The 26,459-nt window shown below is 42.7% G+C and overlaps 2 protein-coding genes across 10 annotated transcripts in view; one reads left to right on the top strand and one right to left on the bottom strand.

Annotated features, from left to right (window-relative positions):
* Window positions 1-15,721, top strand: part of MRC2 (mannose receptor C type 2) — a 94,130-nt gene extending 78,409 nt beyond the window's left edge. Inside the window, exons 17-30 of the mRNA XM_031965911.1 lie at window positions 455-615; window positions 1,294-1,361; window positions 2,296-2,396; window positions 2,722-2,867; window positions 5,297-5,411; window positions 6,573-6,736; window positions 6,990-7,098; window positions 11,736-11,974; window positions 12,159-12,324; window positions 12,464-12,604; window positions 13,968-14,087; window positions 14,558-14,737; window positions 15,273-15,299; window positions 15,480-15,721. Coding sequence (XP_031821771.1) covers window positions 455-615; window positions 1,294-1,361; window positions 2,296-2,396; window positions 2,722-2,867; window positions 5,297-5,411; window positions 6,573-6,736; window positions 6,990-7,098; window positions 11,736-11,974; window positions 12,159-12,324; window positions 12,464-12,604; window positions 13,968-14,087; window positions 14,558-14,737; window positions 15,273-15,299; window positions 15,480-15,700 — 1,958 coding nt within the window. The 3' untranslated portion in view covers window positions 15,701-15,721. The remainder of the gene's footprint in view (window positions 1-454; window positions 616-1,293; window positions 1,362-2,295; window positions 2,397-2,721; window positions 2,868-5,296; window positions 5,412-6,572; window positions 6,737-6,989; window positions 7,099-11,735; window positions 11,975-12,158; window positions 12,325-12,463; window positions 12,605-13,967; window positions 14,088-14,557; window positions 14,738-15,272; window positions 15,300-15,479) is intronic.
* Window positions 1-26,459, bottom strand: part of MARCHF10 (membrane associated ring-CH-type finger 10) — a 214,170-nt gene that overhangs the window by 8,153 nt on the left and 179,558 nt on the right. For 3 of the 9 annotated variants that reach the window (XM_031965912.1, XM_031965915.1, XM_031965914.1), the window contains one exon: window positions 21,114-21,729. The exons of 2 other annotated variants lie outside the window; for them this stretch is intronic. In XM_031965912.1, coding sequence (XP_031821772.1) covers window positions 21,460-21,729 — 270 coding nt within the window. In that variant the 3' untranslated portion in view covers window positions 21,114-21,459. Of the gene's footprint in view, window positions 1-1,709; window positions 2,097-16,003; window positions 17,956-21,113; window positions 21,730-25,479; window positions 25,523-26,459 lie in introns of those variants that run through there. 4 more of the 9 variants (XM_031965913.1, XR_004233832.1, XM_031965921.1 and 1 more) reach the window with 4 other exon arrangements.

The following is a 26,459-nucleotide window of genomic DNA, read 5'->3' as shown; positions in this document are numbered from 1 at the left end:
GGTGACTGGGAAGATGGAGCAAGGAACCAAGTTTTGGGACAAGTGATGGAAGCAAGAAGGCTAATGTAGGATACTGGGTGGTGTAGGGCATAGCTCCCATAATCCACTTCCATCCAGCCTTCTGATCTGTACCCTTCCTCTATCTCTCCATCTCCTTTTCTTCAACCCTGTTCCCAGGGAAACTGGAGGTCCCTTTTCTTATGCCAAAGACATTGCTTGAGACGTTGAAAACATAGATTTTCATATACACATCTTTGTCTCACCTTGAAATAATCCACAGAATGGCTCAGTACCTACACGCCCTATTTCCACACCCTTGCCCTGTAGGGCAAGCCTAAGCAGATCCCTTGTGTGGGATTTGTACCCTGCTGTGCCCACCCTTCATTGCCCTGCCCACCCTGCTTCCCTGCCTTTCTTAGTGCTCACCCTCCACACATCCAGTACTTCCTTGCAGGATGGAAAGAGTGGATTCGCTTCCAGGAGGCTGATTACAAATTCTTTGATCATCACTCTACGTGGGGGCAGGCCCAGCGTATTTGCACATGGTTCCAGGCTGAGTTGGTGTCGGTGCATAGCCAAGCAGAGTTGGACTTTCTGGGACACAGCCTGCAGAAGGTGGCCATCAAGCCTCGAGACGGGAAGGAGGGAGGAGGATCTCCACGTGGCCAGAGAGAAGGCTTTCTTTTTATTTGGTGACTGGGGTCGTGGAAAATCCCTGGTCTTACAGACGAAAGCCTCAGCCCCTAGACCTGCTGGTTGTCTGATTTTGGACAGAGCCCTTTACCTCTCTGAGGCTCAGTTTCCTCATTTAAGGTGTGGGGGTTGTGCCAGGAAGTGACAGATCCTTTTGGTTTGCAGGGTCCTTGGAAGAGACATCTGCGGGAAACCAGGTGGCCCTCTAGACAGATAGGCTGCTTTGGCTACTTCATGTTCACTGACTGAGCAGAGAATAGCCAGCCAGCTTCCTTCAAGGCCTCCGTAAACCAGAAGGACTTGCAGTGAGACCCATAGGCCCTTCAGCCTTTGGTCCTCCCTAGCCTTGATGACATTGTCCCTGGGAGAGGGGGTGACATGTGGACAAAGTGGAGGCCAGGATAATTCTCTTCCTTAGCCTCTAAGATTACTGGGAGGAAAGGGATTTATAAAACTTAAAGCGCTATAGACACGTCTCATTATTCTGTTATTATTCTGGGCTAAGGAGAGTTAGGAAGATAGATCTGGGGGAAATATCCCAACTTGCTCCCTTCCTTCTCTTCCTCCCTGCCCTGATTTACTGCCCTTTGCCTTGTTCAGTTCACCCGAGGGCAGGAGCAGCATTGGTGGATTGGCCTGCACACTTCTGAGAATGACGGGCGATTCAGGTGGGAGTGCTGACCCCAGAGGTGATTGATGTGTGCAATTGCCCTGGTGTACGGGTGTCCAAGGGGCAGCTAGGTGGCACGGAGTTCTGGACCTGGAGTCAGGAAGACCTGAATTTAAATCTGGTCTCAGACACTTACTAGCTGTGTTTGCCTCAGTTTCCTCATCTGTAAAATGAGTTGAAGAAGGAAATGGTAAACCACTCCAGTATGTTTGCCAAGAACACCCCACATGGGGTCATGAAGAGTCAGACATGACTGAACAACAACAAAAAAGGGTGTCCAAGGCTTGTTGTGTATTGACTTGTGAGGTATGTGACTCTCAAATGTTCTGGTACCTGTTATCTAAGGACTCACAGACTAATACCACATTATCATACATTTAGAGCTAGAAACAAACTTACAAATCACTTAGTATAACCCCCTTATTTTATAGATGTGGAAACTGAGGCCCCAAAATTGAAAACTAAATTTATTAAGATCACACAGATAATGCTTTGAATCCTGGGCCTCTTATTCCAAAGCAGCATGCTTCCTATAGTTATATCTTGCTTCCAGGGAAAATGAGGTCAAGTGAATCATCCAGTTAACATCTTGAGGAGCTTGAGGAAGGAATGATGGAGTTGTGCAGATGTCCTCTTGGCTCCCTTGGATGGCCTTTCTATTCACTTCTATGGCAGTATTAGCCTTCTTTTCCAGTTGGAGAAATAAAGGCCCAAAGAGACCAGTCTACCCTGCCTAGAAACATACATAAAGAAAATTGATGTAGACTCTAGAATTACTAATCAATCCCTCCTCATTCCTGGCATTGGTCCTTCTCCCCGTCATCTTGTCCCCCCTTGATATCATGTAGGATAATGCCTCTTGTTCTCCTTCTCCCTGGGAAGAGGAATGTGTTTCTCTCTGAGGCATCTTTGACCTTCTGGTGCTGTTTCAGATGGACAGACAAATCTATCATAAATTTCATCTCCTGGGCACCTGGAAAACCACGGCCGATTGGCAAGGACAAGAAATGTGTCTATGTAACAGCCAGTCGAGGTGAGAGCTGAAGGGGTGGGGATGCTGAAGCTGGAGGGAGGAATAAGAAGGGCAAGAACTTAGGGAGTGAGCAGGAAAGAGGCAGCCAACCATTTGGTTCCAGAAACTCTAGGGAATTCCCTTTAGTTTCAGGGACATAGAGAAGAGGAATCTGCAACAGAACAACTTAGCAGTAAAGCTCAGAATAGAACACAGGAGACTAGATCCCCAGTTACAATCCTCATCTCACTCTGGGGAGGATGCTGATGAATTTTGCATTACTAATTTAGTTATTAGTTTAGTTACTATCTCATCCTGAAGGTGACTCCCCCTGCCCTCTTCACAGAGGACTGGGGAGACCAGAGGTGTCTGACAGCCTTGCCATACATCTGTAAACGAAGTAATATCACCAGTGGGAAATCTCCACTAGACCCGCCAATCTCTCTCCTGCCTGGTGGTTGTCCTACTGGCTGGAGCCAGTTCATCAACAAGGTAGGAAGGAAGCTTGGGGGGGTTATGTGGAGGGTTGGTGAGTGGGTGAGGAGGAACGAGATGAACAGAGCAGTGACCAATGGGAGAGGAAATGGAAGTGTCTAGTGACAATATTATATCTGTCTCCTTATGTATTCTCCTTTACCACTTAGCTGTTTGTCCTGAATATAGGTGTCTCCCTTCAAGATATCCCAGAGGAGTAACACCTTATTTATCCTTGAGCATCAGGGCATACCATCTAAGCTTCATACAGCAGAATTTTAGAGCTGGAAGGGACATGAAGAACATATGCTTCAGCCTCCTCATTTTGCTACTAGACAGAAAAAAGCATTTATTAACTTTTTACTATGTTCTAGGCACTCTACTAAGCACTAAGTGGAGAGACAAATACAAACAAGCAAGATAGTGCTTGTTCTCTAAGAGTTTACATTCTAACAGGGGAAGACAATACAGAAAGGGAAGTTGGGTAAAGTAAGGAATTGAAGGGTATACATGTGATGTCATGGTTTGGGACTGGTGGACAGGAAAGGAGGTGAAGGTTTGATTACTTATCAAGGTCAGAGGTACAGCCAGAAGCAGGGTCCAAGGTTCCTATAGGCACTGATTTTATGTGCTTTTTAAAACCACTCTCCATTTCACTTCTAGTGAACTGGATCAGTTTCATTAGTGACATTTTTTCCTTAAAAAAATTATAAAGTGTAAAGTAGAATGAGGTTTTCATTTGAGAAAAAGAAAGATAGCCAGAGACAGCAGTGCCACAGAAGCAGAGTGACCAGAAATGAATCATGGAGTTTCTATGTCTCCCACACTTTGACTCCTTTCTTACAATCAGTACCAAACCCTCTGACCCACCCTCATTCACTATTTGACAGAACTGGGTAATTGGATGGAAGAAATTAAATCACAGGGTCACCCTCTGAAGACTCATCTGAGATAAAGATGCATTTTTTCAAAAGTGATGATAAAATTGGATATTAAAAAATGTGTTGTAGAAGTCTGAGGATCTACATTCAAATTCTTGTCTCTTACCTTGGAAAAGAGTATAACAATAAATAATAAATCCCATTTCTAGGATGGTTTAAGGTTTGTCAACAATTTCCACATGTGGAAGCGAATGGAATATTATTAATATTATTGTTACATTATAGATAAGGAAACAGCTTAGGAGAAATTAAGAGATTGATCTGAGTTCATATAACTAGTCAGTATCTGAGGCGAAATTCAAATCTAGATCTCTATACTCCAGAGACCTTTGAGTTGTACTTTATACTATAACATATGTCTTAAAATAGTATTAGTTTATTTTATTTTGTCTTTTGCAAAGCAATTAGGGTTAAGTAATTTGCTAGTAAGTGTTAGGTTTCTGAGGTGAGATTTGAATACAGGTACTCTTGACTCTTGACTCAGTATCCACTGTATTACTTAGTTGCTCCTTAAAATAATATTTGTAAAGACAGCACAGTGCCTAACCTATAGTAAATATTATATAAATATTTATTTCTTTCCCCTTCTCTTTGCATCATTTATCCCTCTGGGCAAGCTGTTCCACAAAAGCCATATTCCTTCTTTTGACCTCAGTTTTCTTGCATGAAAAAATGTAGGGATTGTATTTGATCTTCAGGGTCTTCCTTCCAGCTCTCTATGCTATAACCCACTGAATTTAGACACAGTTTTTCTAGGAACACATTTGTTGTGGAAAAAAGAGGCATACACATACCTAGTTAGTTATCTACTTTTTTACCCCTTCCTGTTTGTGTAAAGAGTAAAGATACTGTATCTCCAGTTCTAGACATTTTCAATAAAATAGTTTCCTCTTCCTCTCCACCTCTTAGCTTCCTTGAATTCTCAGTTCTACTCTTGCTTTCTTCAAGAAGCCAATCCCGGCCTTCCTTAAAACTTAGTGCTTTCCCTCTGGGGTTATTTCTAAATTATCCAAAATATATAACTTGTTTATACATAGTTTGCATATTGCCTTCCCCATTAGATTGGGAGCTTCTTAACAGTAAGGCTTGTTTTTTGCTTTTCATCTTGAGTACTTAGCACATATCAGGAATTTAATAAATGTTAGTTGACTCGACTCATAAGGGCCACTTATAAAGGATTTCAAGAAGTTATTGTGAGCTTCAAATAAATCTTTAGTCTTATTAAAAAAAGCCAGAGTATGAAAATATGCAGGAGTGCATGAGTGTCTATGTGTGTCTGGTGTATGTGTGTTTATGTTCACAGTCTTCCAGTGGTGGGTAGAAGAAATCCGTGTCCTAATTTCCAAGTGTTTCACTCCTTATCGGAGATAATCTTTCTTTCTAGCTATAACAAATAAAAGTAAAAACTGAGCCATTGTGGGTGGGCTGGGGTAAATAAATTTGTAGATCAGACTTTTATGTTGGGACTTGGAGCAGCAGTCTAAGCCTTGATCATTCTGTCCCAAGTGTTTCCGAATCCAAGGCCATGACCCAGCAGAACGAGTGAAGTGGTCAGAGGCCCAGCATATGTGTGAACAACAGGGAGCCCAGCTGGCCACTATTGCTAACCCCCTGGAACAAGGTAAAGATTGGTCAGATACATCTGCCCATCCCACTGTTTTTTAAAATAAAAAAAAATATTTTTTCAATTAACAAGCATTTGTTTTCATTCCTTTCCACCTTCCCCCTTATATTGAAAAAGAAAAAAAAAAAAAAAAAAAGAAAACCAAAACTTTTATAGAAAACATTCACAATCAAACAAAGCAAATTTCCACAATGACCCTGTCCAAAAATGGATGTCTGGTTTTGCATATTGAGTCTATTGTCTCTTTGTCTATTAGTGGACTGGGTTCGTTATCATTGATTCTTTGGAATTGTGGTTGCTCATAGAATTGTTCAGAATTCTTACATCTTTCAGAGGTGTTCATTTTTATAATTTGTTGGTATAAATTGTTCTACTACTCCTGTTTACTTTAGTATGCATCAGTTCATGCAAGTCTTATAGCATATCCCCTTGCAAAATAATATTTCGTTAGATTTGCATATAATATTTTGTTCAGCCATTCCTTAACTGCTGAATACCCTTTAGTTTTTAGCTTTTGCCACTACAAAAAAGTGACTATACATAATTTTAAACTTACAGGTATTTTCCTTCATTAAAAAAAACACTTTTGTATTCTGGGTCAAAGAGTATAAAATTTTAAACTGCTTTTCAGACCTATTTACATCTCTATCAAACAGTGCCTGTTTTTTTCCACAGCCTCTCCAACATTTGTCATTTTTGTGAGCTTTGCTAATCTGCTAAGTATGAAGTAGAACCTCAGAATTGCTTTAATTTGCATTTCTCTAATTATTAGTGATTTGCAATATTTTTTCTCATGTGCCCATTTATTCCATCCTACTGCACCATCTCCTATACCTTGGGTACCACCACTGTCATTGTTCCTGATACCATCCCTCATGTTTTTCTTTTTGTATAATATAATCTTTGGGCTTCATAGCTATATCAACAGCCCCATGTAGAAAGGATATGGGTATGGGGGGGGGGGAGGAGGCCTTAGTTGTTCATAATGGAAGAGAGAAAGTGGCAAGGATCTCCTAGAGAAGGGTCTCCAATAGGGGACTCTAAAGGTTGCAAGGGGAAGGCTGGTGATGACTGAGAGGGAATCGCTTGTGACTGCCTCCTGATCCCCACTCCATGCCCATCCCCACTATTCACTGCCTTTGCTCTCTATGTCTGCAGCCTTCATCACAGCCAAACTACTCAATGTGACTTTCGACCTCTGGATTGGCCTCCATGCTACGCAGAAAGAGTTCCAGTGGGTGGGGCAAGAACCTATGCTGTATGGGAACTGGGCACCTGGGGAGCCATCAGGGCATAGCGACTCTGCTAGTGGAGAAAAACCAGTAAGAAGCACTCCACTCCCTGCCAAACACACATTCGTATCTTAGATTCCCTTTCTCCTCTCCCATTCTCTTCCTCATGACCCAGCTCCTCCTCTACCTTCAGCTCTGATTGCAGCCTTTTGGAAAGCATTGACTTTGGGGTGTGTGAAAGGAGGTGGAGTGGACCTAAAAGGGCAATCTGGCAATGCAGCTGAGGATCAGCAGGGTAGTGTGCCCTTTGAGCACTCTGACCTTCCTTCTTCCCTATTTCCAGACCAACTGTGTTGTCATTGGCCACAGCTCCTCTGCCCACTTCACTGGCCGCTGGGATGATAGGAACTGCCTAGAGGAGACACATGGTTTCATCTGCCAGAAGGGCATAGGTAATTTTAATTAGCCTTTCTTGATGACTTTTTTTATCTTAATGTTAAAAAACACCAACAGAAAAAAAGAGTTGTACTTGAAATTACATATCTTTTTTACGTATAGCTTGCTTTACTTTTAAAGTATATAATAAATTAAACCTCTAGCTTTCAAAACTGTTGTGCTTTTTTATGCTTCTTCCAGGATTCTCTTCTTTTTCTGCATTTTTAATAGTATTTTATTTTCCCAAATATATGCAAATATGGTTTTCAACAACCCTATGTCCAAATTTTTCTTCCTCTTTCCCTCTACCCACTCTCCAAGACAGCAAACTATCTGATCTAGGTTAAACATATAAAATATTCCTAAGCATATTTTTATATTTGTCATTTGCATTATTTTTTATTTTATTCTGTTTTTAAATTTATTTATTTTTAGTATACATTGCTTTAATGTTGGGAGAGAAAAATCAGAGCAAAAGGGAAAATCATATGAGATATTAAAAAAAAACAGTAAAAAGAAGTGAACATAGTAGGTGTTGATTTATATTCAGTCTCTATAGTTCTTTTTCTGGATGCAAATGGCATTTTCTGTTCAAAGTTTATTAGGGTCGCTTTGGATTACTGAACCACTGAGAAGAACCCAGTCTTTCATAGTTGATCATTTCACATTCTTTTTGCATTGTTTTTTAAAAAGTGCTTCAATAACCTTCTTTTTTCTTTCCCTTCCTATTCCCACTCATTCCCTTCCTTCCTCTCTCATTCTCTTCTTTATCCTCCCTTTCCATATCTCCATTCCCCACTCACCCTTTCCCTCCTCTTCATTAGGAAAGAAAAAAAATAAAGTCCTTGTAACATATATGTTTAATTAAGCAAAACAAATTCCTTCATTGCTTGTGTCCTGAAATCTACATCATTCTGCATCTTGAATCCATCATTTCTCTCTCTCTCTCTCTCTCTCTCTCTCTCTCTCTCTCTCTCTCCCACACACACACATGCACACTGAAGTTATTTAATGATATGAATCTGTAAATTGATGTTAAGTTGTTCATGTCTCTTAATAACTCCAGGGACCAGAACCCACTAGACTCTTCTGTTTTCCAGTATCTCCTAAAATCATGTTTCTTGTTTCCATGACACTCTCTATCCATCTCATCCTCTGCCATTCCCCTCAAATTTTGTTTTCAGTCTTTCTGAACGTAAGGATCTTTTCCAGTGAATTCTTTCTTCTCCTTATGTGGCCAAAGTATTTAAGCTTCAATGTTTGAATCAATATTCAGAATGCCAATGAATAATCAGAGTTATTTTTTCAGGATTAATTTCTTTAAGTATTGATTGATTTTATTTCTTTCCTATTCAAGAAAGTCTCAAAAGTCTGCTCCAGCACTGCAATTTAAAAGAATAGATTTTGTTCCTTAAAGTCCAACTTTCACAGTCATACACCGATCATAGAAAAGCTATAGTTTTGATTATACATACCTTTGTTAGCAAGATGATGTCTCTATTTTTAAAAGTGCTTTTCAGCTTTGCCATAACTTTCCTTCCAAGGAGCAAGTGTCTTTTAATTTCATGGCTTCAGTCACCATCTATAGTAATCTTTGAGCCCAGAAATATAAAATATATCATGCTTCAATTTTTTTCTCCCTCTTTTTGACAGGAAATAATGGGACCAAATGCCATAATTTTAGTTTTTTAAAAAATGTTAACCAATAATCCAGCTTTTATGTTCTCCTCCTTCACCCTCATCAAGAGGCTTCTTTACTCTCTGCCCTCAGAGTGGTATAATAGGCATATCTGAGATTGTTGATATTTCTCTTGGTAACGTTAATTCTGGCTTTTGATCTGTCCAGCTGGCATTTTATATGATATACTCTATATAAAAGTTAAATAAATAGGGGGACAATTCACAGCCTTGTCATACTCCTTTTCCAATCTTGAACCAATCAATTGCTTCATATTTGATTCTAACTTGCTTCTTGACCTGTAAGATGATAGGGTACTCCATTTCTTTGAGGACTTGTCACAATTTGTTGAAATCTATCCAATGTCTTTACTATAATCAGTGAAACATAACAGATTTTTTTTCTGGAATTACTTTGCTTTTTCTATAATCCAGTATGGCAATTTGGTCTCTAGTTCTTCTGCTTCTTCAAAAACCAATGGCATTTCTGATAATTCTTGGTTCACATATTGCTGAAACCTGGCTTACAAAATCTTAATTTTGCTGGCATGTGAAATGAGTATAGTTTGGTAATTTGGACATTCTTTAGCATTGTTCTTCTTTAGGATTTGGATGTAAATGGATCTATTTCAATCTAGTGGCACTGTTGAGTTCTCCAAATTTGCTGGTACTTTAACAGAGTCATCTTTTAGGATTTTAAATAGCTCAAATGAAATTCTATTATTACTTCCATTAGCCTTATTGTTAGCAATCTTTCCTAAGGTTGATTTAACTTCATTCTTCAAGATGTATGACTCTAAATAGGTAACTGCACCACTAGAGTTATCAGTGATGCTCAAATCTTTCCTGTGTAGTTCTTTTGTCTATTCTTGCCACTTTTTCTTAATTTCTTCTACTTTTGTTAAATTCTTACATTTTGTCTTTTATCATGACCATTTTTTCATGAAACATTCCCTTGATATTTGTAATTTTCCAGAAAAGATCTCGTCTTTCTTATCCTATTATTTCCTTCTATTTCTTTTCATTGCTCATTTAAGAAAGCAGTAAATGACCAATACCAAATGATTGAAACAGATGCTCATTGGAACTTAGGAGGAGGAAGTGATTGCATTGTGATCAGGAAAAGTTTTTTCTAGATAATAAATTGTATGAGAGCAGGACCTTGGTGTATATATGTATGTGTGTATGTATTTTGTGTGTATGTGTATATCAAAGTTTATATCTTCTTCAGTGTCTAACACAGTGCTCTGCAAGTTGATATTTGATAAATGTTTATGGAATGAATGAAGATGAATGTCTCCATGGAGGAGGTGGGGTTTGACTTAATGCAAGTGTCCAATAATATTCCTTCACTGAAAAAAAAAAAAAAAAAAAACAGTGGCTCTGTCTTGCTTATAGGGTTAAATACAAACTCCAGAACTTGGAACTCAGTTCTCAATGATCTGGCCCTGGACTACTTTTCTAGCTTTATATTTCTTCAGGCTATCTCCCTTCAGATAAAACAAACTAGACTTCTCCCTTCAACCCCTTGAGGGCAGAGCCTATCTTATTTTTCAACTTCACATTCTCAAGTCCTAGTGTTGTGCCTTGCATACAGTAATCACTTAATGAATGTTTGCTGAATTTAGTCCAGTCTTGAAGAATGGAGAGGATTTGAAAGAGGGAAAAAGAGAGGAGGAAGAATAGTGTGGACTATTGGTGTCAAATTAAAAAAGAAATGGGACCACTAAATCTATTTAAGGATCTCTGCAGGGGAAAACCACATATTAGTATTATCTATGTTTTATTGTATCTAACTTATTTTTTGTTACATATTTTCCAAGTACAGTTAGATAAATGTTGTGTACCACCTGTAGTGTTCTGTGCTTGACGCCTTTGATTATGGACAAAAGCATCGAGACAGACCTTTCCCACAGGGGACCCTTCTGTCAGCCTTGGTGGAGGGTTTTCTTTCTTTCTTTCTTTCTTGAACTTTTTTTTAATATAGCTTTTAATTTACAAGATATATGCATGGATAATTTTTCAGCATTGATAATTGCAAAATCTTTTGTTCCAATTTTTCCCCTCCTTCCCCCCATCCTCTCCCCCAGATCACAGGTAGACCAATACCTGTTAAATATGTTAAAGTATATGTTAAATACAATATATGTATATATATCCATACAGTTGTTTTGCTGCACAAGAAATATCGGACTTTGAAACAGTGTACAATTAGCCTGTGAAGGAAATCAAAAATGCAGGCGGACAAAAATAGAGGGATTGGAAATGCTATGTAGTGGTTCACACTCATTTCCCAGAGTTTTTCCACTGGGTATAGCTGGTTCTCTTCATTATTAAACAAACAGAACTGATTTGGTTCATCTTATTGCTGAAGATGGCCACGTTCATCAGAATTGATCTTCATATAGTATTGTTGTTGAAGTATATAATGATCGGTGGAGGGCTTTCTTGCATGTAACTAGTGAGTACCTTCATAACATTTCTCTTTGTACCTTAATCCCAGGATAGGCCTTGGCTAATTTAGGCAAGAATACAACACTAAGTTTTCTTTTCAACAATGTGATGATTCAAGGCACTTCCATAGATTTATGCTAAAAAGTGCCATCCACATTCAGAGAGAGAACTATGAAGACTGAATGTGGATCAAAGTATATAGTATTTTCACCTTTTGTTATTGTTGTTGTTTGCTTGGTTAGGTTTTTTTTTTTCCTTTCTCATGTTTTTTTTCCCCTCTTTTGATCTTTTCCCTTCTCTCTTTTGATCTTTTTTTCCCTTCTCAGCATGATGTATATGGAAATTTAGAAGAATTGCACTCTTTTAACCTTTATCAGATTGCTTGCTGTCTTGGGGAAGGGGGAGAAGAGGGAGAAAAATTTGGATTACAGGGTTTTGCAAAGGTGAATGTTGACAACTCTTTTTGGGAAAAAAATACCACTAAAAAAGAAAAAAAATAGACTAAGCTTTCCTCCTCTTGCAGATCCTTCACTGAATCCTTCTCCAGATGCCCTACCCCCTGCTCCAGGCACACAGCTTTCCTACCACAACAGTGTCTTCCGGCTACTACAGAAGCCTCTTCGCTGGCACGATGCCCTCCTGCTCTGTGAGAGCCTAAACAGTAGTCTGGCTGAAGTGGACAACCCCTACACCCAGGCCTTCTTGACCCAGGCCACCCGCAGCCTGCATATCCCGCTCTGGATTGGGCTGTCAGATGAGGAGGTGGGAGCTTCCTATCTTCCCCCACCACCACCCTAAAGGATCCTGCCCCTGAATTGGACAGCTGACTGCTCTCAGTGTTTGCATTGTGACTTCTCAGTAATTCCTGATCCTCTCCTCTTGCCTCTTTATCCCCTCTCTATGTTCTCCTCTCCCTCTCCTTTGTTTTTTTGAATCACCTGCTTAGGGCTCCCGACGTTACTCATGGGTGCTGGATGAACTCAGCTACACCAACTGGAAGGATGGAGAGCCCCAGTTCCTTGGGGGCTGTGGCTACTTGGATGTGGATGGGACCTGGCGAACGGCCAGCTGTGACACCAAACTTCAGGGGGCTGTGTGTGGGGTAAAGCAAGGTCTGTGTTAGGACAGGGGGAAAGAGGGAAAAAGCTTACTCCTAGGTGGGGTATTCCCTGGGGAATAGAGGATTCTTGTGAGCCACAGATAGCTTGATCATCTCTTTCTCCCAACCCCCATCGGTGTCCCCATCAACAGAATTCCAGCCCCCTCGGAAAGTGAGCTATTGTCCCCATGCCCTGGCTGACTCAGCATGGATCCCCTTTCGGGAACACTGTTATTCTTTCCACATGGAGCTGATGTTGGGTCACAAAGAAGCACTGCAACGCTGTCAGAAAGGTGGGTCAGCTCCATCTCCCTACACACACAAAATGGTAACACAAAGCTGGAACTCTCACCATTCTTCAAAGCAACCTCACTCCTAAGAATCCCCTTTGTAGTCATCTAGGCCCATTTGAAGACTTCCAATGATATCTGTTTCATTGTGAATGGATGTAACTGAAGGCAGCTTTCATGTCCTCTCCCTCAAATCTTTTATTTTTAAAAAAATATTTTCCCTCAGCTGTTTTTCGTGTGATGGGTTCTCAAGGTCACATACCATCTTCTGGACACTGTGGCCTGTCAGATGTGGAAGCCAGGACTCAACCCAATACTCTAGTATTAATAATGTAGCTTACTTTTTTTAGTGGCCATATCAAATCATTACCTTGGATAGTGATATGCTAAGGCCTTTTAGTTTTAATTCAGTTGGTTGGATTGTAGTTCACTAAGACTTTTAGCCTTAATGTTAATTTTTAGTTAATATTATTTTTTGATTTGTTTCTCATCACACAACTATGAGGAAGGCAAAGCAAATCAGACAGCAAATTAGTAGAAAAGCAGAGAGAAGGTCTGTTGTAGAGTAGAAGGGAAGCTTCACTTGGAGTCAGAAGAACTGAGTTCAAATCTCAGCTCCTGCTTACTTCCAGTGTGACCATATATAGTTAGCTCTCTCTGACCTTCAATTGGCTAATCTAACTGAGAAGTTGTACTGGATGATGCGTTCTTAATCAGGAGTCAGTGAATTAATTTATTTTAATATTTTGATAACTATTTCAACATAATTGGTTTCTTTTATAATTCTGTATGTTTTATTTTATGCAGTCAGGCCTCTATTAGGGCAAATAATTAATCCAGGGAATTAGAACTGCATATTTCCACAGGGCTGGAACCAATTACCATATTTTACAAAATTATAACTTTGAAAGTGTGAATTCAAATACATGCAACCACTTTGCAGGATTAATCTTTTGTGCTAATTACCACCTGGTTGTTTAAAAACATTTTTCTGGGTAGTGGTTCCTAGGCTTCATCAGACTGTCTTCATAAAGAGTCAGTGACATTTAAAACCTGGTTAAGAATTCTGGGACTAGCTGGTCTTTTGTTCTTTTAATATCCTCATTAGAACCCATGTCTTCTGGCTCTCAGTCCAATGCTATACTACACCTACATATGCACAGGACATTGCTTGCCTCCTCCTTCCTTTGCCCATAACTTTCGAAAGGCCCCCGGGAATCTTTCTTGTCCATCCTACCCTTCTCGAGCCAGCATTCACCTGAGGATGGGACTTCAGAGTTGGGGTTGGGAACACAGGGGTTGGTGGGCACTAGAAGTTTGGTCAGGGGAGATGTCACAGCAACTGTGCCTTCCTGTTCTTTCCCAGCTGGTGGTGCCATCCTGTCTATCATGGATGAGATGGAGAATGTTTTTGTCTGGGAGCACATGCAAAGTACAGAAGGACAAAGTGGGGGAGCCTGGCTCGGCATGAATTTTAATCCCAAAGGTGAGTAAGGCACAGGGGAGACAGCTGTCGTTGGGGGCAGAGGATGGGGATGGACGATGTTGCCTAGTCTTGAAGGGACTATTCATCTCTTTCAACCCCCCAAAGCTCAGTTCAAGCAACAAAGAAGATGACACCAAGGGGAATTTTTCTAAGGGAGCTCCTGATTGTTCTTGTGATTGTGTTTTGTGATATCTAGTTCTGGGGCCACTAGGGCAAAACTGGGATGCGATGGGGGCATGTGAATGGTCCAAGGGTCAAATTCCAATTCCTTCCCATTTTGTTTTTACCCTATCTTATATTATGCTATGATGAAATAGAATGGATTAAAGCACATATAATTTATTATACCTTATCATTATCTTGTTATAGTTACAATTAAGACCCCCTAAGCCACAGTTCAGATCTCAGTCTCTTCTGCTCCCTTCTCCATTTCTAACTTCCCAATGATTTCATTTGGTCTTTCTCTCTAGGGGGCACTTTAGTATGGCATGACAACACAGCAGTCAACTACTCAAACTGGGGTCCCCCAGGCTTAGGACCCAGTATGCTGAGTCACAACAGCTGCTATTGGATTCAGAGCAGCAGTGGCCTTTGGCGTCCTGGAGGGTGTACCAACATCACCATGGGCGTTGTCTGCAAGCTCTCCCAAGGTAAGTGATCTCCCTTTAAACACTGCAGCCACTGGAAGAATAGGGGGACAGGTGTGTGTGTGTGTGTGTGTGTGTGTGTGTGTGTGTGTGTGTATTCTCCACAATCTGTAGGTGGGCACCAAGTCTGGAGACCCCAGGGAGAAACCCGTGGGAGACTCCACGGTAACAGTCATGGACACCGGGAGCATTGACATGACTTGTAAAAACTCTTGCTTCTTCCTCTACCCCAATGCTTGTCTATCCTGAAGTCCAGCAACATTTACCCTCCCTGCTACATAAAAAGAATTGCATCTTGGGAAGCCATTGGCAATTTAGTGTAATCCAGACCTTAAAAGAATCTCCATGTTGATGCTCGTTGGATACCACCTTGTTATAATAGTGGTTCCTGCCCGAAGTCCCTTGGGGGAATGAACTGCATCTTATTCTTTATATTCCCCATAGTGCCCAGGGCAAGTAGGGCCTGGAATTAGGTGACCAGGGGCTAAGTGTCTGTGGATTGATTTGCTCCGTCTCTTTTTTTCCCCCACCTCCATAGTTAAGGAGGGCAGCTTCTCCTCCTCAGGTGAGTGGAACATAGATGGTAAGGCTGCTTTTCCTGGCCCAGGGGCAACCCACGGGAGCCTGGGAAGGGGCCCCCAAAGCATAGGTGGAAGGGCCCCCAGATTCCCAAGGGAGGGAGGAGGAGAAGGGATGTGGGAGGTCTGAGACCCAAGGTCTGAGGCTTTTGTCCCCTTTCTGGCAGCGCTCCAGGAGAACCCCACAGCTCTGGTGGTGGTGGTGCTGGCTGCACTAGTGCTCCTGGGTCTCTTGGCCGTGGCTGCGCTCTTGTACAGGCGTCGGCGCAATCCCGAACGAGGGGCCTTTGAGAGTGCCCGCTACAGCCGCAGCTCCTCCGGCCCTGGGGAGGTGGCCGAGAAGAATATTTTGGTGTCTGACATGGAGATGAATGAGCAGCAGGACTAGAGCTTTGGGGCCGTGTCGGGGTGGGGCTGGGCGGGGGTGGGGGGGGGCAGGGTAGCGCCAGGGAAGGATGGTTAGTGGGGCGCTGCCCGGCCTGTCTAGCCATGTAATGGGAGAGCTGAGCAGGGACTCTGGGCAAGCACAGGGAAGAGAACTGGGCTGAGGGCAGCTGCGGATTTTGCTGGACACAGCGTTGTGGGGCTCCTCTTCTCAGGATGGTGTGGGAAGCAAGAAAGGGGGCCAGGGTGGACTGCTGCTCAGGGCCAGGGCTGTGCCTTCCCTTTGTGCCTCTTTTTTCCCTCAGTCTCAGCCCTGGCTTCCCTGCTTACCCACCCCCACCTCTTTGGCCTTTGGCACCTTCTTCCTGGTTCCTTGGCAGCTCTCAGTGACCTCTCTCCCTCCAGTCTCCCTGATCCTTCCTCCTCTCCTTCCCTACCATAAACCCACCGTCACCCTCTAGTTGTATCACGTTTCAGGGGACTGGGAAGCCTCCATCTCTGCCTGGCCAGTCACTGCTGGATTTTGGGTAGGCCCCATCCCCACAAATGGGGGAGCCGCTCCTCTTGCCCTCACTCGTTTGTTTGGAGGATCCTGGGGAAAGTGGGGAGAAGTTAGGAAGAATGCTCGCTGCCTAGAGGTGCACAGACCCATGGAACACTCCAGGATTAGAATGATGGACGGGGTAGCAATGGATCAAGCTGTCTGGGTGTGAGGCTCAGTCCCTATGACCGAGCAGCAATCCAAGGTGGTAATTTCTACCTGCTGAGGGACTGACATTGGGGGAGGGGGTCAGGGAGGAGTTGCTGAGACACCGACCAAAGGGACTGCTGCACTGGGCACCTTGATCAGCTACAAGCTGGCTGTTGAGCTGGAGGCAGCTCCTGCAGGTCGGGGGAGGTCCTCACGCTAGGGAAACGGTCCCCCATGGGGACTGAAGTTCCTTATCTTCTCTAGCCCTGGTTCTCATGACGGGTTTGGGAGTGAGGCAACAATTCCACTAATCCTGGGGCAGGGACCGGATGAGGACATCAGAGGGGAGGAGCTGGGTTTCTGAGAGATTGAAGGTTCCAAGATGGGAGCCCTGGACCCATGGTGCCTGACATACTCTGTCCAGTGGAGCATAGAGGAATGGTTCCAGAACTTTCAGAAGAGAAGCTGAGGCCGGCTCAGCTCAGCTCAGGAGATCCCATCTATCTTTCAAAGTATCAATTGCAAGTGACAAGAATCCCAGGAAGGCTCAAGCTGGGCCTGGTTACTACAGGCACAGGACAATGTGAACATGGACTCAAGGACACGGTCACTTTTTTGTAGTTTTTTAAAAAAAGACTTTCATTGTTTCTTAAAAAAAAATAAAAGACTTCGAGACTTGAAAAATGAACTTGTTTCTGTCATGACAGTTTTTTTGTGGAAACAGGTCCCTTCCTTATTTCCTTTAAATGGGCCAAATGGCTTTATATCAAATAAGCTTAACATTTGTGAAGTGCCTTGTAAATCTTAATGCTCTTATCAGGCTTCAAAACACGGTTTTTGGAGCTTATGTGAACTGAGTTATTTGCCTTCCTGCTTTCTAGAACTCTTTGTTTTAGAAATTCAAATTCATTCAAAATCATTGTCCCCTTTCCCATGGGGGTTCCCGTGTCTGGGCCTGGTCATCTACAAGGAGGTTGGGCTAGAATGCCTTGAAGATTCCTTCCTGCTCTCATTTATGCTTTAAAGGCAACTGGAGCAATCATATACAAGACTATGTTGGGCCTTCCTATATATAGGTCCTTTTTGGCCTTCATTTTCTACTTAATACTCAATTTCTGGGATAGGAACAGTTGAAAAGACTTTTTAACTAAATTGAGAGAGAAATGCTAAAACCTGGCCAGGGCCAGAAGGAGAGATGAATTGAAAGTTCTCACTTGCAGCCCTCCTCAGGATAATGACTGTTTACAAACTGCCACTGTGAATTCTAATCCATCATAAAACATAGCTGCCATATTGTTTCTGAGATTGGAGGTGTTAGCTAAGTTGAGAAAGCTCCTACTTTCTGGGTCTCTAGAGAAACTACTAAACATAGAACCTCTAGGAATAGGGGAAAAGGAAAAAAGGTCTCTAGAAAGGAGGAGATTCAATACTAAAGTGACCACATATCCTTGATTTGCCTAGATGATCCTAATTTTCACCTTTGTACCTTTATTTCCCCAGAAGAAAAGTTGTGCATCTTTGCATTAACTCCTATCAGAAGCAGCACATTTTTGGGCACTTGCTTTTTTCTGAAAAGAGGAAGGAAAGGAAAAGGGAAAGGAAAAGATGGATGAGTGAAGCATGAAATATTTATTCTATTTTGAGGTGGAAATTTGAAATTTTATAAGTTCAGAAAATCAATTTTCTTAGCTTTCACAATTGGGCACATTCTTCCACTTCCCTTTACCTGATGCTGTTATTCCTAGGGAGCAGCTAAAAAAGATATAAGACCCCTTGCCTCTTTCATTTGACTACCAAATTCTGGTAGTATGAATTAAATTTAGACTTGCTCAGTCTAACTGCCCTTTAATGAACAATGCTTTTTTTCCCCCTTTTAACTATCAAATAATGGGAAATTGTATAACACTGTGATGTATAATTCATGGCAAAGTTACATATTTGAAGTCATTTTGCTGTATGGTTTTCCTCTGCTGAGACCAGAACATTTGTACAAAGATTTTCTGCTTGCCCAGATAAAATGCCTTTCCCCAGTTTTTAGTATGAAAAAAAAATCTCCAAAATTCCTATAAAAAGCTTTGATAGGATCATTGGTAGATAGTTGCAGATAAATGACCTAAACTTCATAGCACTGAAGCTTTTGGGATCCCTTTTCCTACACTTCAAATTCTGATGAACTTTACAAATTCCCATTTTAAATGCCCCAAAGGCTTTTGTTTTCCCTTCTAGATGACCAAATCTTTGGCTGGAGCCAAAGGATCTGGGTTCACATCCCACTTCTTATGCTGACTAGTTGTCATTAAGCATGTGACATCCTTCCTAACCCTGTTTCTTCATCTATAAAATAAGACTGAACAGAGAGCCTCCAAGTCCTTTCCAATCCTAGAGATCCTGGGATGCTAAGTTTATTTTCAAAATAAAAGCTTATTTTCTCTCAGCATTCCTAAAGTCTTGTGTTGTGTGCAAAACAATCAATTTGAGATTTTTAGAATTCCTTTTACAACCCAATGAAGTCTTCAGCTTCCATCATGCCAGTTCTAGGAGACTTAACAGATCCTATCAGAAGATCTCAATTTGTTTTCATGTGGTCTCAGGAAGAATAGGCTGGCTGGCTGAGAGAAGTTCATCTTTTTTAGTTTTATCTTCTTTGTATTTAACTGTATGGCAGACCTTGTTCTGCCATTCAGATGACAGAACAAATGAGCTTGATTATGGAGTAACTAGAATCCTCTTAAATTTTCATGGGTTCCTTTTGGCCCCACAATTTAGTCTGTGTTTCAATTTTATAAAAAAAAAAAAAAAAAAAAAAGCTTGTGCTCTGAGTTGCCGTGGGAGAGGATAATAAAGGGGTCGCTAGGGCAACAGGTGGCAGAACTTGGGAGGCAAAGGAAAATCTCTTCTCCATTCCCCTTCTCACAATATCTCCATTGAATCATTTGTCCTCTTTCCTGTTTCTTCCCCATTCTTCCACACCCTCCCTGCCCACAGCACCCATACCCTATTTCTCTTCCACTTCACTTTCTCTGGCTTTTCCTTATCTCAAACTATGTCTTCAGGCTCATAGTCAGTTATGATTCTGGGTAATGGAGATCTGCTGCTTCCTCCAATTGCCTAGCACAAATTTAAGGCCTCTCCTCTGCAATTCTCAATCTCCCTGATCTCTCTCCGGCATTTGATACTGCCAGCTCTCCTCTCCTCCTAGCCATTCTCTCCTGAATTTTTGTGAGACTGTTCTCTGGGTGGTTTTTCCCTTAACCAGCTGCTTCTTTTGGTTCATCATCTATGATATACCCACTAATGATGGGTTCTGTCCTGGGCCCTCATCTCTTTTCTCTCCTTAATGATCTCATTAATTCCCATAGGTTCAATTATCAACTCTCTGCAGTTAACTGAGAGATCTTTATTTCCATCCCTGAAATCCAGTCTGCCTATTGAACATCCAAGTGGGCCATTTTGTCAATATCTTGCACTCTTCTAGACTTCCCAGTCTCACAGGTTCATTCTCAGCTGGTGCCATCACCACCGCCTGTTCAGGCCCTCATCGTCTCATCAGGAGTATTGCTTCTGACTTTTCTATTTCCTCAAGCCTCTCCCCACAGCCATCAATATGTTTGTCCATGTCATCCATTCAAAGAAAATCATCTAGTGTTTCCCTATGATCAATCCCCGTTTGACATTTCAGTCTTCACTAACCTTTTCACTCTCTCGACATGTCTCCATGCGCACCATGTTTCCCCCTCCCACACCACGCTCCATCTCCCAAGTCTCCACCTTTATACTGGCTGTCCCCTGAGCCTAGAATGCTGTCTCTCCTTGCACTGACTCTTGGCTTCCCTGGCTTCATTCAAGTCTCATCTCAATCCCCTTCTATAGGTGACTTCTTTTGGTCCCCTCAGCTGCTTCTGCTTTCCCATCCAAATTTACTTTTTGCCTGCTTTATAGGTCTCATATGTGTTACCTGTTGTCTCTCCTGACAGAATCTAAGCTTCCTGAAGGCAGAGACTTTCATTTTTGTTTATAGCACCCTCCTCCTTCTCTGCCCAGTGCCTATGACAGTGGCTGGGACAGGTAAAACCTTACAAAAATGGATGGTGATAGGACTTAGGAAATCTCAAGGGAGGCCAGTCCCAGAGGCAGGGCTGCTAAGTGCACTTGGTGATGTCCCTGCCTACTGGGATCAGGGAAGAACATGGACAAAGCTTCTCCTACCTATCTCTTTTCTCTAGAAAAGAAGGCACACTACATTGGGCTAGACCACCAGTGCTGAAACCTCTCCAGCAGCCCAGTATCAGAGACAACTATTCCTTTCTCAGTCCTAATCTCTATTTTGACTCCTTGTACTGTGTTTTGCCAGGGAGCCTTTTGAAATGTGGTCCATGCCCAGGGATCTTAGGAAGTTCTGTGTCAGGATCTTCTGATAAAGGTATCAAGGAAAGGATCTGGAAGGTTTAGGAGACAAGGATAAAAAACAACTCTAGAGTGAACAGAAACCTAATGGAGCTTCTAAGAAAACTAGAGCATGAATGCTACCTGTTGTAGCTACCCCAGGATCCAGACTGTCCCAGGCCACCTTGGAGAATGTTTCAACCTGAAAAAGACAGACCTCCCAGGTGCTTGTCTCTTAAGAGGTGGGATGCAGAGGAGGAGGCAGGAGAGTGACTTGTGCCACCTTCTGGGGCCTGGGCCCTGAGCGTATGTCTATGGAGACTGAAAGAAGAACTGAATAAAATGGGTGAATAAACTCAGTTTACTGAACGTTTGTGTCACTGCTAGGTTTCCATTCAGTGTGGAGTGGAGACCTGAACAGGCTCCTTTCTGGGTGGACAGTGCCCAAGAGAGAATCCCAGTACGCAACTGTGCCCATCAGGGCAGCTAAGTGTCACCTAAGAGAGCCCACCTCCTAAGGCAAGGAAGCAGGTGGCCCTGGGCAACAGCTTCTGAACTTAACGGTGGCAGCAGAGCAGCCTGCAGCTGTCTGGGTCATCCCCACTTTGTCTGGGGAGTTGGTGGGGGCAGGCTGGGCAGGAGGAGGAGATAATCAGTGGGTTGCTCACCACTAGCTGCTCTGCACCATGTTATTCCAAAGCCAGTGTCAGTTGGTGTTGCTGTTTTAAAATACTCAAGTCAGACCCCAGAAAGAGACGGGTGTAAAGTACAAATGTGAACTGCATACTCATTGGTTTCTGTTTCAGTAAAAAGGAGGAAAGAAGGCACACATGGGGAGCACAGGGAAGGTAGCTGGGTAGAGGGGACCCCCACTGAGCTCCACGACCCCCCTCCTCATTAGATGAACCGGCTGTTGCTTTGGAATACACTGTTTTCATTACCGTCTCCTGAATCCGAATCTAGAAAGCAAAGAAGATCCTCTTAGACAGTTCTGGACACATCTACCATGTAGACTATACGGTCTGCAGTTAGTCAACTAGCATTTATTACGCATCTACTCTGTGCCAGGCCCCGGGCTGGCGCTGGCCCTGGAAGGACTCCGTCACTAAGGCCTGTCAGTCAGATGACAAAGAACGTGTCCATAAACTCTCAGCCTCTGGCCCATCCCCCTCCCCAGAAGCCACGTTGTTATTCTATAAAGCAGCTGAAGATTGTGGAAAATCAAGACTAGTCACTTCTAAGGGGGCCTCCTCCTTCAGAGAACTTTCTGCTGAAGTCACAAAGACTCTGTTATTTTCCCTGAGATCACACCCCCTGGATATCTTTTGACATTTGGCCCTGGAGGCAGATTTTTTCCCCTCTTTTGAATCTTGAGGCATTGTAGACTTCAAGATTGAAAAAGAAAAGGGGATTCTTTCCAGATATTCAGATCCTAGTCAATGACTTCCTCAGCCCAGGCAAGCTAAGTGACTAAGAGGCAATAATGATTAGGACAAATGGGGTGATGGGAGGTGAAGTGGAATCTGTTATGGGGAGGAATGAGGGTCCTGGGACAGACCGTTTTGAGTTCATTTTATTTGGTGGGGAATTTGGAAGTCTTATCCTAGTCCCAATCTCATATGGCCTCAATAGATGCTCCTAGACTGGCTGGAATTAATTTCTAGTTGTTGAAAGGAATTGACCTATTGGTCATTCTCAAGTTAGCTTTTGGGGTGGACCATGAAATCTTGGAAAGGGAGCTGAACACAGATGGGAAACACAAGAACTTCTAAGTTCTCTGGAGCCACTTAAGTGCCTGGAGCCATTTGCTCTACAGGATTTGCTGCTTTTGAGGAGATCCCAGACTGGCATTTAGCCACCTCAGGTTTGCCTGAGAAGACTGCAGATTTTCGGGAGAATAATTGTTTCCTCCCTGCAGCACTCAGGGCTTGGCTGTCACTGAAAATCATCTTGTACCCAGCTGGAAGGCATCAGTCAGTGACTTCACCAGAACCGCTTAGCTGAGTCATGGGACAAAATGAAGCTTGTCAAATCTGGGCACACACATTGCTCTGTCCCTGCAAGTAACAATTTTGCAGTTGTGTTTGCAGCAAAACCACTTGGCCAGAATGGAGGTGAAGCTCTTCAGTCCAACACCATCAACTAGGAGGAGTAAGAGAGGAGGGACTATCCAATAAGAACGCTTCATCAGGCAACCCAAGAGGGCCAGAGAGGCTAGGGAGCCTTGAATCTGGTTTGCTGGAGCCCTTATCCAAATTGGACTAGAATAGATGGGTTACTACGTCAGTTGAACTCAGTCTACTGACCTTAGCACAGGGCTAGCAATTGGTTCAGTCATTCTTGTCACACCTAGCTGGGGAGAACTGGAAGCATAGGGTTTAGCTGCAGGCTGTCTTGATAATTTGGCTCTGGGCAAGAAGCCAGAGGTGAGCTGCCTCTCTGCAGAAGGCTCATGCATCCCTGTCATGGTGCCAGAATTCCCCCTTTCCTTTGATGAATTCCCAATGTCAACTTACATTGCCTTAGTAGTGGTTCCTGGAGTGTGATGCAGGATAGCATGCGTAGGGAGGGGGAAGAAAGGGGTGAAAAGGGTCTTGGGATCTCCCTTCCCATCCCCATCATTATTTACAGAGTTTCATGGCATTTATAGAAAAGAAAACAGGCGTTAGCTTCAGATTTTGGTTGATGTTTAGTGCCACTAAGGTGGCTCAGTTCTCTGGGAGGGGGCACAAAACCCCCAAGAAGATGGGGCTTTTGAGGAAGGCTTCATAGTAATGGAAGCAGCACTAGAGAGCAGGGATGGCCCAGCTGCACTGAGTGCCCTCCTTCCCATATTCAGGGATGGAAATGCTGAGGACAGCCTAAACCTCCCACATTATTAGATGCCCTGCCAGGGCAGGGAGCACTGTGGCCTTGGGGCTTTTTGGTCTAACCTCCTGATTTTCAGGGTTTGGGTCACAGCCGCGTCTGAGAGATAAGCGAGTCTGATTTCCATGGTTGAGGAGGACAAGGCAGGAAGAAGTTTGACATTCATCTTCCGCCCAGAATTCCAAAATCAACCATCAGTGATGACCCACAGCAGACACTAGGGGTCATTACAGCCCTATCTAGATGAGCCAAACCAACTGGCCTTGGACAAAAAAAAAAAAAATGCAGCTGGGGGTTTCATAAGTCTTCACAAAAAGAAGAATCAAAGTGGTGGGAGGAGCCAGAGTTTGATCAGTTCATCCAACTACCCAGGTGCAGAGAGGGAGCCACAGGTGATTTTAAAGCATTAACCTAAACAGTCTCCGAGAGCAGCGTGCAAGCTGCAAGCTCGTTTCATTTTGCAGTCTCTCTTGTCCAGGAGCTCAGCCAAGCTGTTTGTCCAGAAAAAAGTTTAATTCACGGGGCCATGACTGGCAAAAGTGAGTGAGCTCACTTGAGTGCAGTAATCACCTGGATGTGTAGAGGGTTAAAAAAAAAATTGACTAAGAATTATGTGTGTGCATGTAGAGAAATGTATTTAAAATACCTATCTCATGTGTTCACTTCCCTGCACTGTTTCATTTCTGCCAAGAAGCAAAGAAAAGCAAATCTTCTGTTTTTGTTGAGGGAAACAATGAGGAAGGTTTGGGGAGGGACCATCCACCGAAATGTTTCTACCCTAACCTTTTCCTTTTCAGTTAGCTAAGGAACTGGGGAGGACACTTTATTTATAATGTCAGAGTCAAGCAACTGATAACCCCAAAGAAATAATCTTGATGACCCTGCCCAAGAATACTAGTGGCAAGTCCAACTGGGACATAAGACCGTGTCCTTCTTGATAAAGTAAAATATGTGAATGGAGGGAAGGATCCCACCTACGTTTTGTGAACATTGGACAGGTTGTTCCTGAATCACAAGGAGGGACGTTAGCTACTGTTAACAAAGACTTCCATCTTCTTCAGGTTAATAAAGGAACTGGAAGATATCCAGACTGATCAATTGAATCCAGCCCTTTGCCTTTATAGACAGTTATTTCTCTTTGGAGATTTCTGGACCGTCCTTTCAACCTATATACTGTTTATTCTTCTAATAGTCAAGAAATTTCTCATTTCCCACTGAAATATTTTCTTTCTGTTTTAATTCCCACTTCCCTTGCTGGATATTCCTTGTTCATAGGGAACTAGCCAAAAATGAATATAGGAAAGAGGTCCTACCAGCACATTATTGGTCACTTCTTGGGGGCACAAATTAGTGCCGCTTTCTTGGAGTCCAGAAGAATGACTTGACCAACACAAATGGAAAAAAAGAAACTCAGCTTGCTAGAGACTCAACACAACATCAAGCATGTGAAGAGGGCAGCTTAACTGATGGGTTCATTCCAGGATCTGAAACCCACCCTCACAATCCAGAGGCCCCTCCAGGAAGTAAATAATCAAGAAGGCCAAGAATACAGTGACTACAGAGGGCAGAAAAAAGATGTCAAGGGATGGGCAGCAAATCATCTTCTGTGCCGCAGGAGCCTCCTTCTCTTGTTTTCATCACCAAGTAAAAATCTTATCTGCTCTGCATTCAGTGCATTTGGACTTGCCTTCCTGATTATTTTCTTTAGATCTAATTTCCCAAGTTTTGTCTGGTTATTTTTGTCTCTGGGTGGTGTTCATTACTTCCTTCCATGGCATCAGGCCCAACATAGAAACAGAGAAACATTCAATAAGCAAAGCAGTGCCGACCCCCAAACCTACTTTCACTTTCTTCCGGTCTGGGTTGTGGGTAATTTCTTGACAACTATGAGAAAGAAGATAAGAAGAAATGAATTCTTTTCCAGCATAATAGTGAACAGATGAATAATTCTCTAGCCCCAAGAATGTCTCTTACATCATTTCCGAGGCGGACAAGGGAAATAAGGTGAGAATATTAGCACAATGTTAAAATTTAGTATAAATTGGGATTAGCCTAACATCACATATACAGATTCATTCATAACTCTGAGCTCATTTGCTGTTCAAACCTTTTTAATTTGACAATGTGAAAAGGAAACTTATCTCAACCCCTAAAACCAGGTTTTGACTATTGCAAGAGCTTAAATAGGCCACAGGAGTGAAGGGTGCATTAATTGCTAAAGGCTTCAAGCACTAAATTTTTAAAGAATCATTGCATTCTCCTCCTGGCAGGAGGCAACAGACTGTGGGGGTTCCCAAGTTTGCTGGGGCTTTGTTCTAAGTTTGTAACATTTCCACACTAACAATCGGGGACAGAATTTTAAATGCAGCCTCAGCAGGAGCCCATTATGCCACTAGGCAAGGATTTAATCTCCCTGTGAGCACCGGTTAGTGTTCTGTACCTTCAATAAAATCAGATTTGTGACGGGGACAGTAAAACTCCTTCCTGGAAGAAATGAGACAAGGAGGGATCTCAAAGAACCTTGTGAAACTATTACTGGAGCAACAATGAGGTCTTATTGGAGAGGTGATTCTTGGGACCATTTTTGCCTCAAAAGGAGAATGGGGAAACAGGAAAAACTAAAAAACCCTACCCCCCTATAAAATCCTTAGTGAGTCTGCCTTAGAATCAGGTAATGGGAAGGAAAATCATTTCATCCTGAGTAGTAGTTCTTTGCACAATTAGTTGGTAAATTGTAAATGAAGCCTGGGCCTAATCATTCTCTCCATTCTTCTGCTCCAATGGGGCTGTGAGATGACCTGAACTTGCCTCTATTATATCA

Source organism: Sarcophilus harrisii, chromosome 4, assembly GCF_902635505.1.
Source record: "Sarcophilus harrisii chromosome 4, mSarHar1.11, whole genome shotgun sequence".
Classification (NCBI taxonomy): Eukaryota; Metazoa; Chordata; class Mammalia; order Dasyuromorphia; family Dasyuridae; genus Sarcophilus; species Sarcophilus harrisii.
Note: the sequence above shows the minus strand (reverse complement) of the source record. Positions and strands in the feature narration are given on the sequence as shown.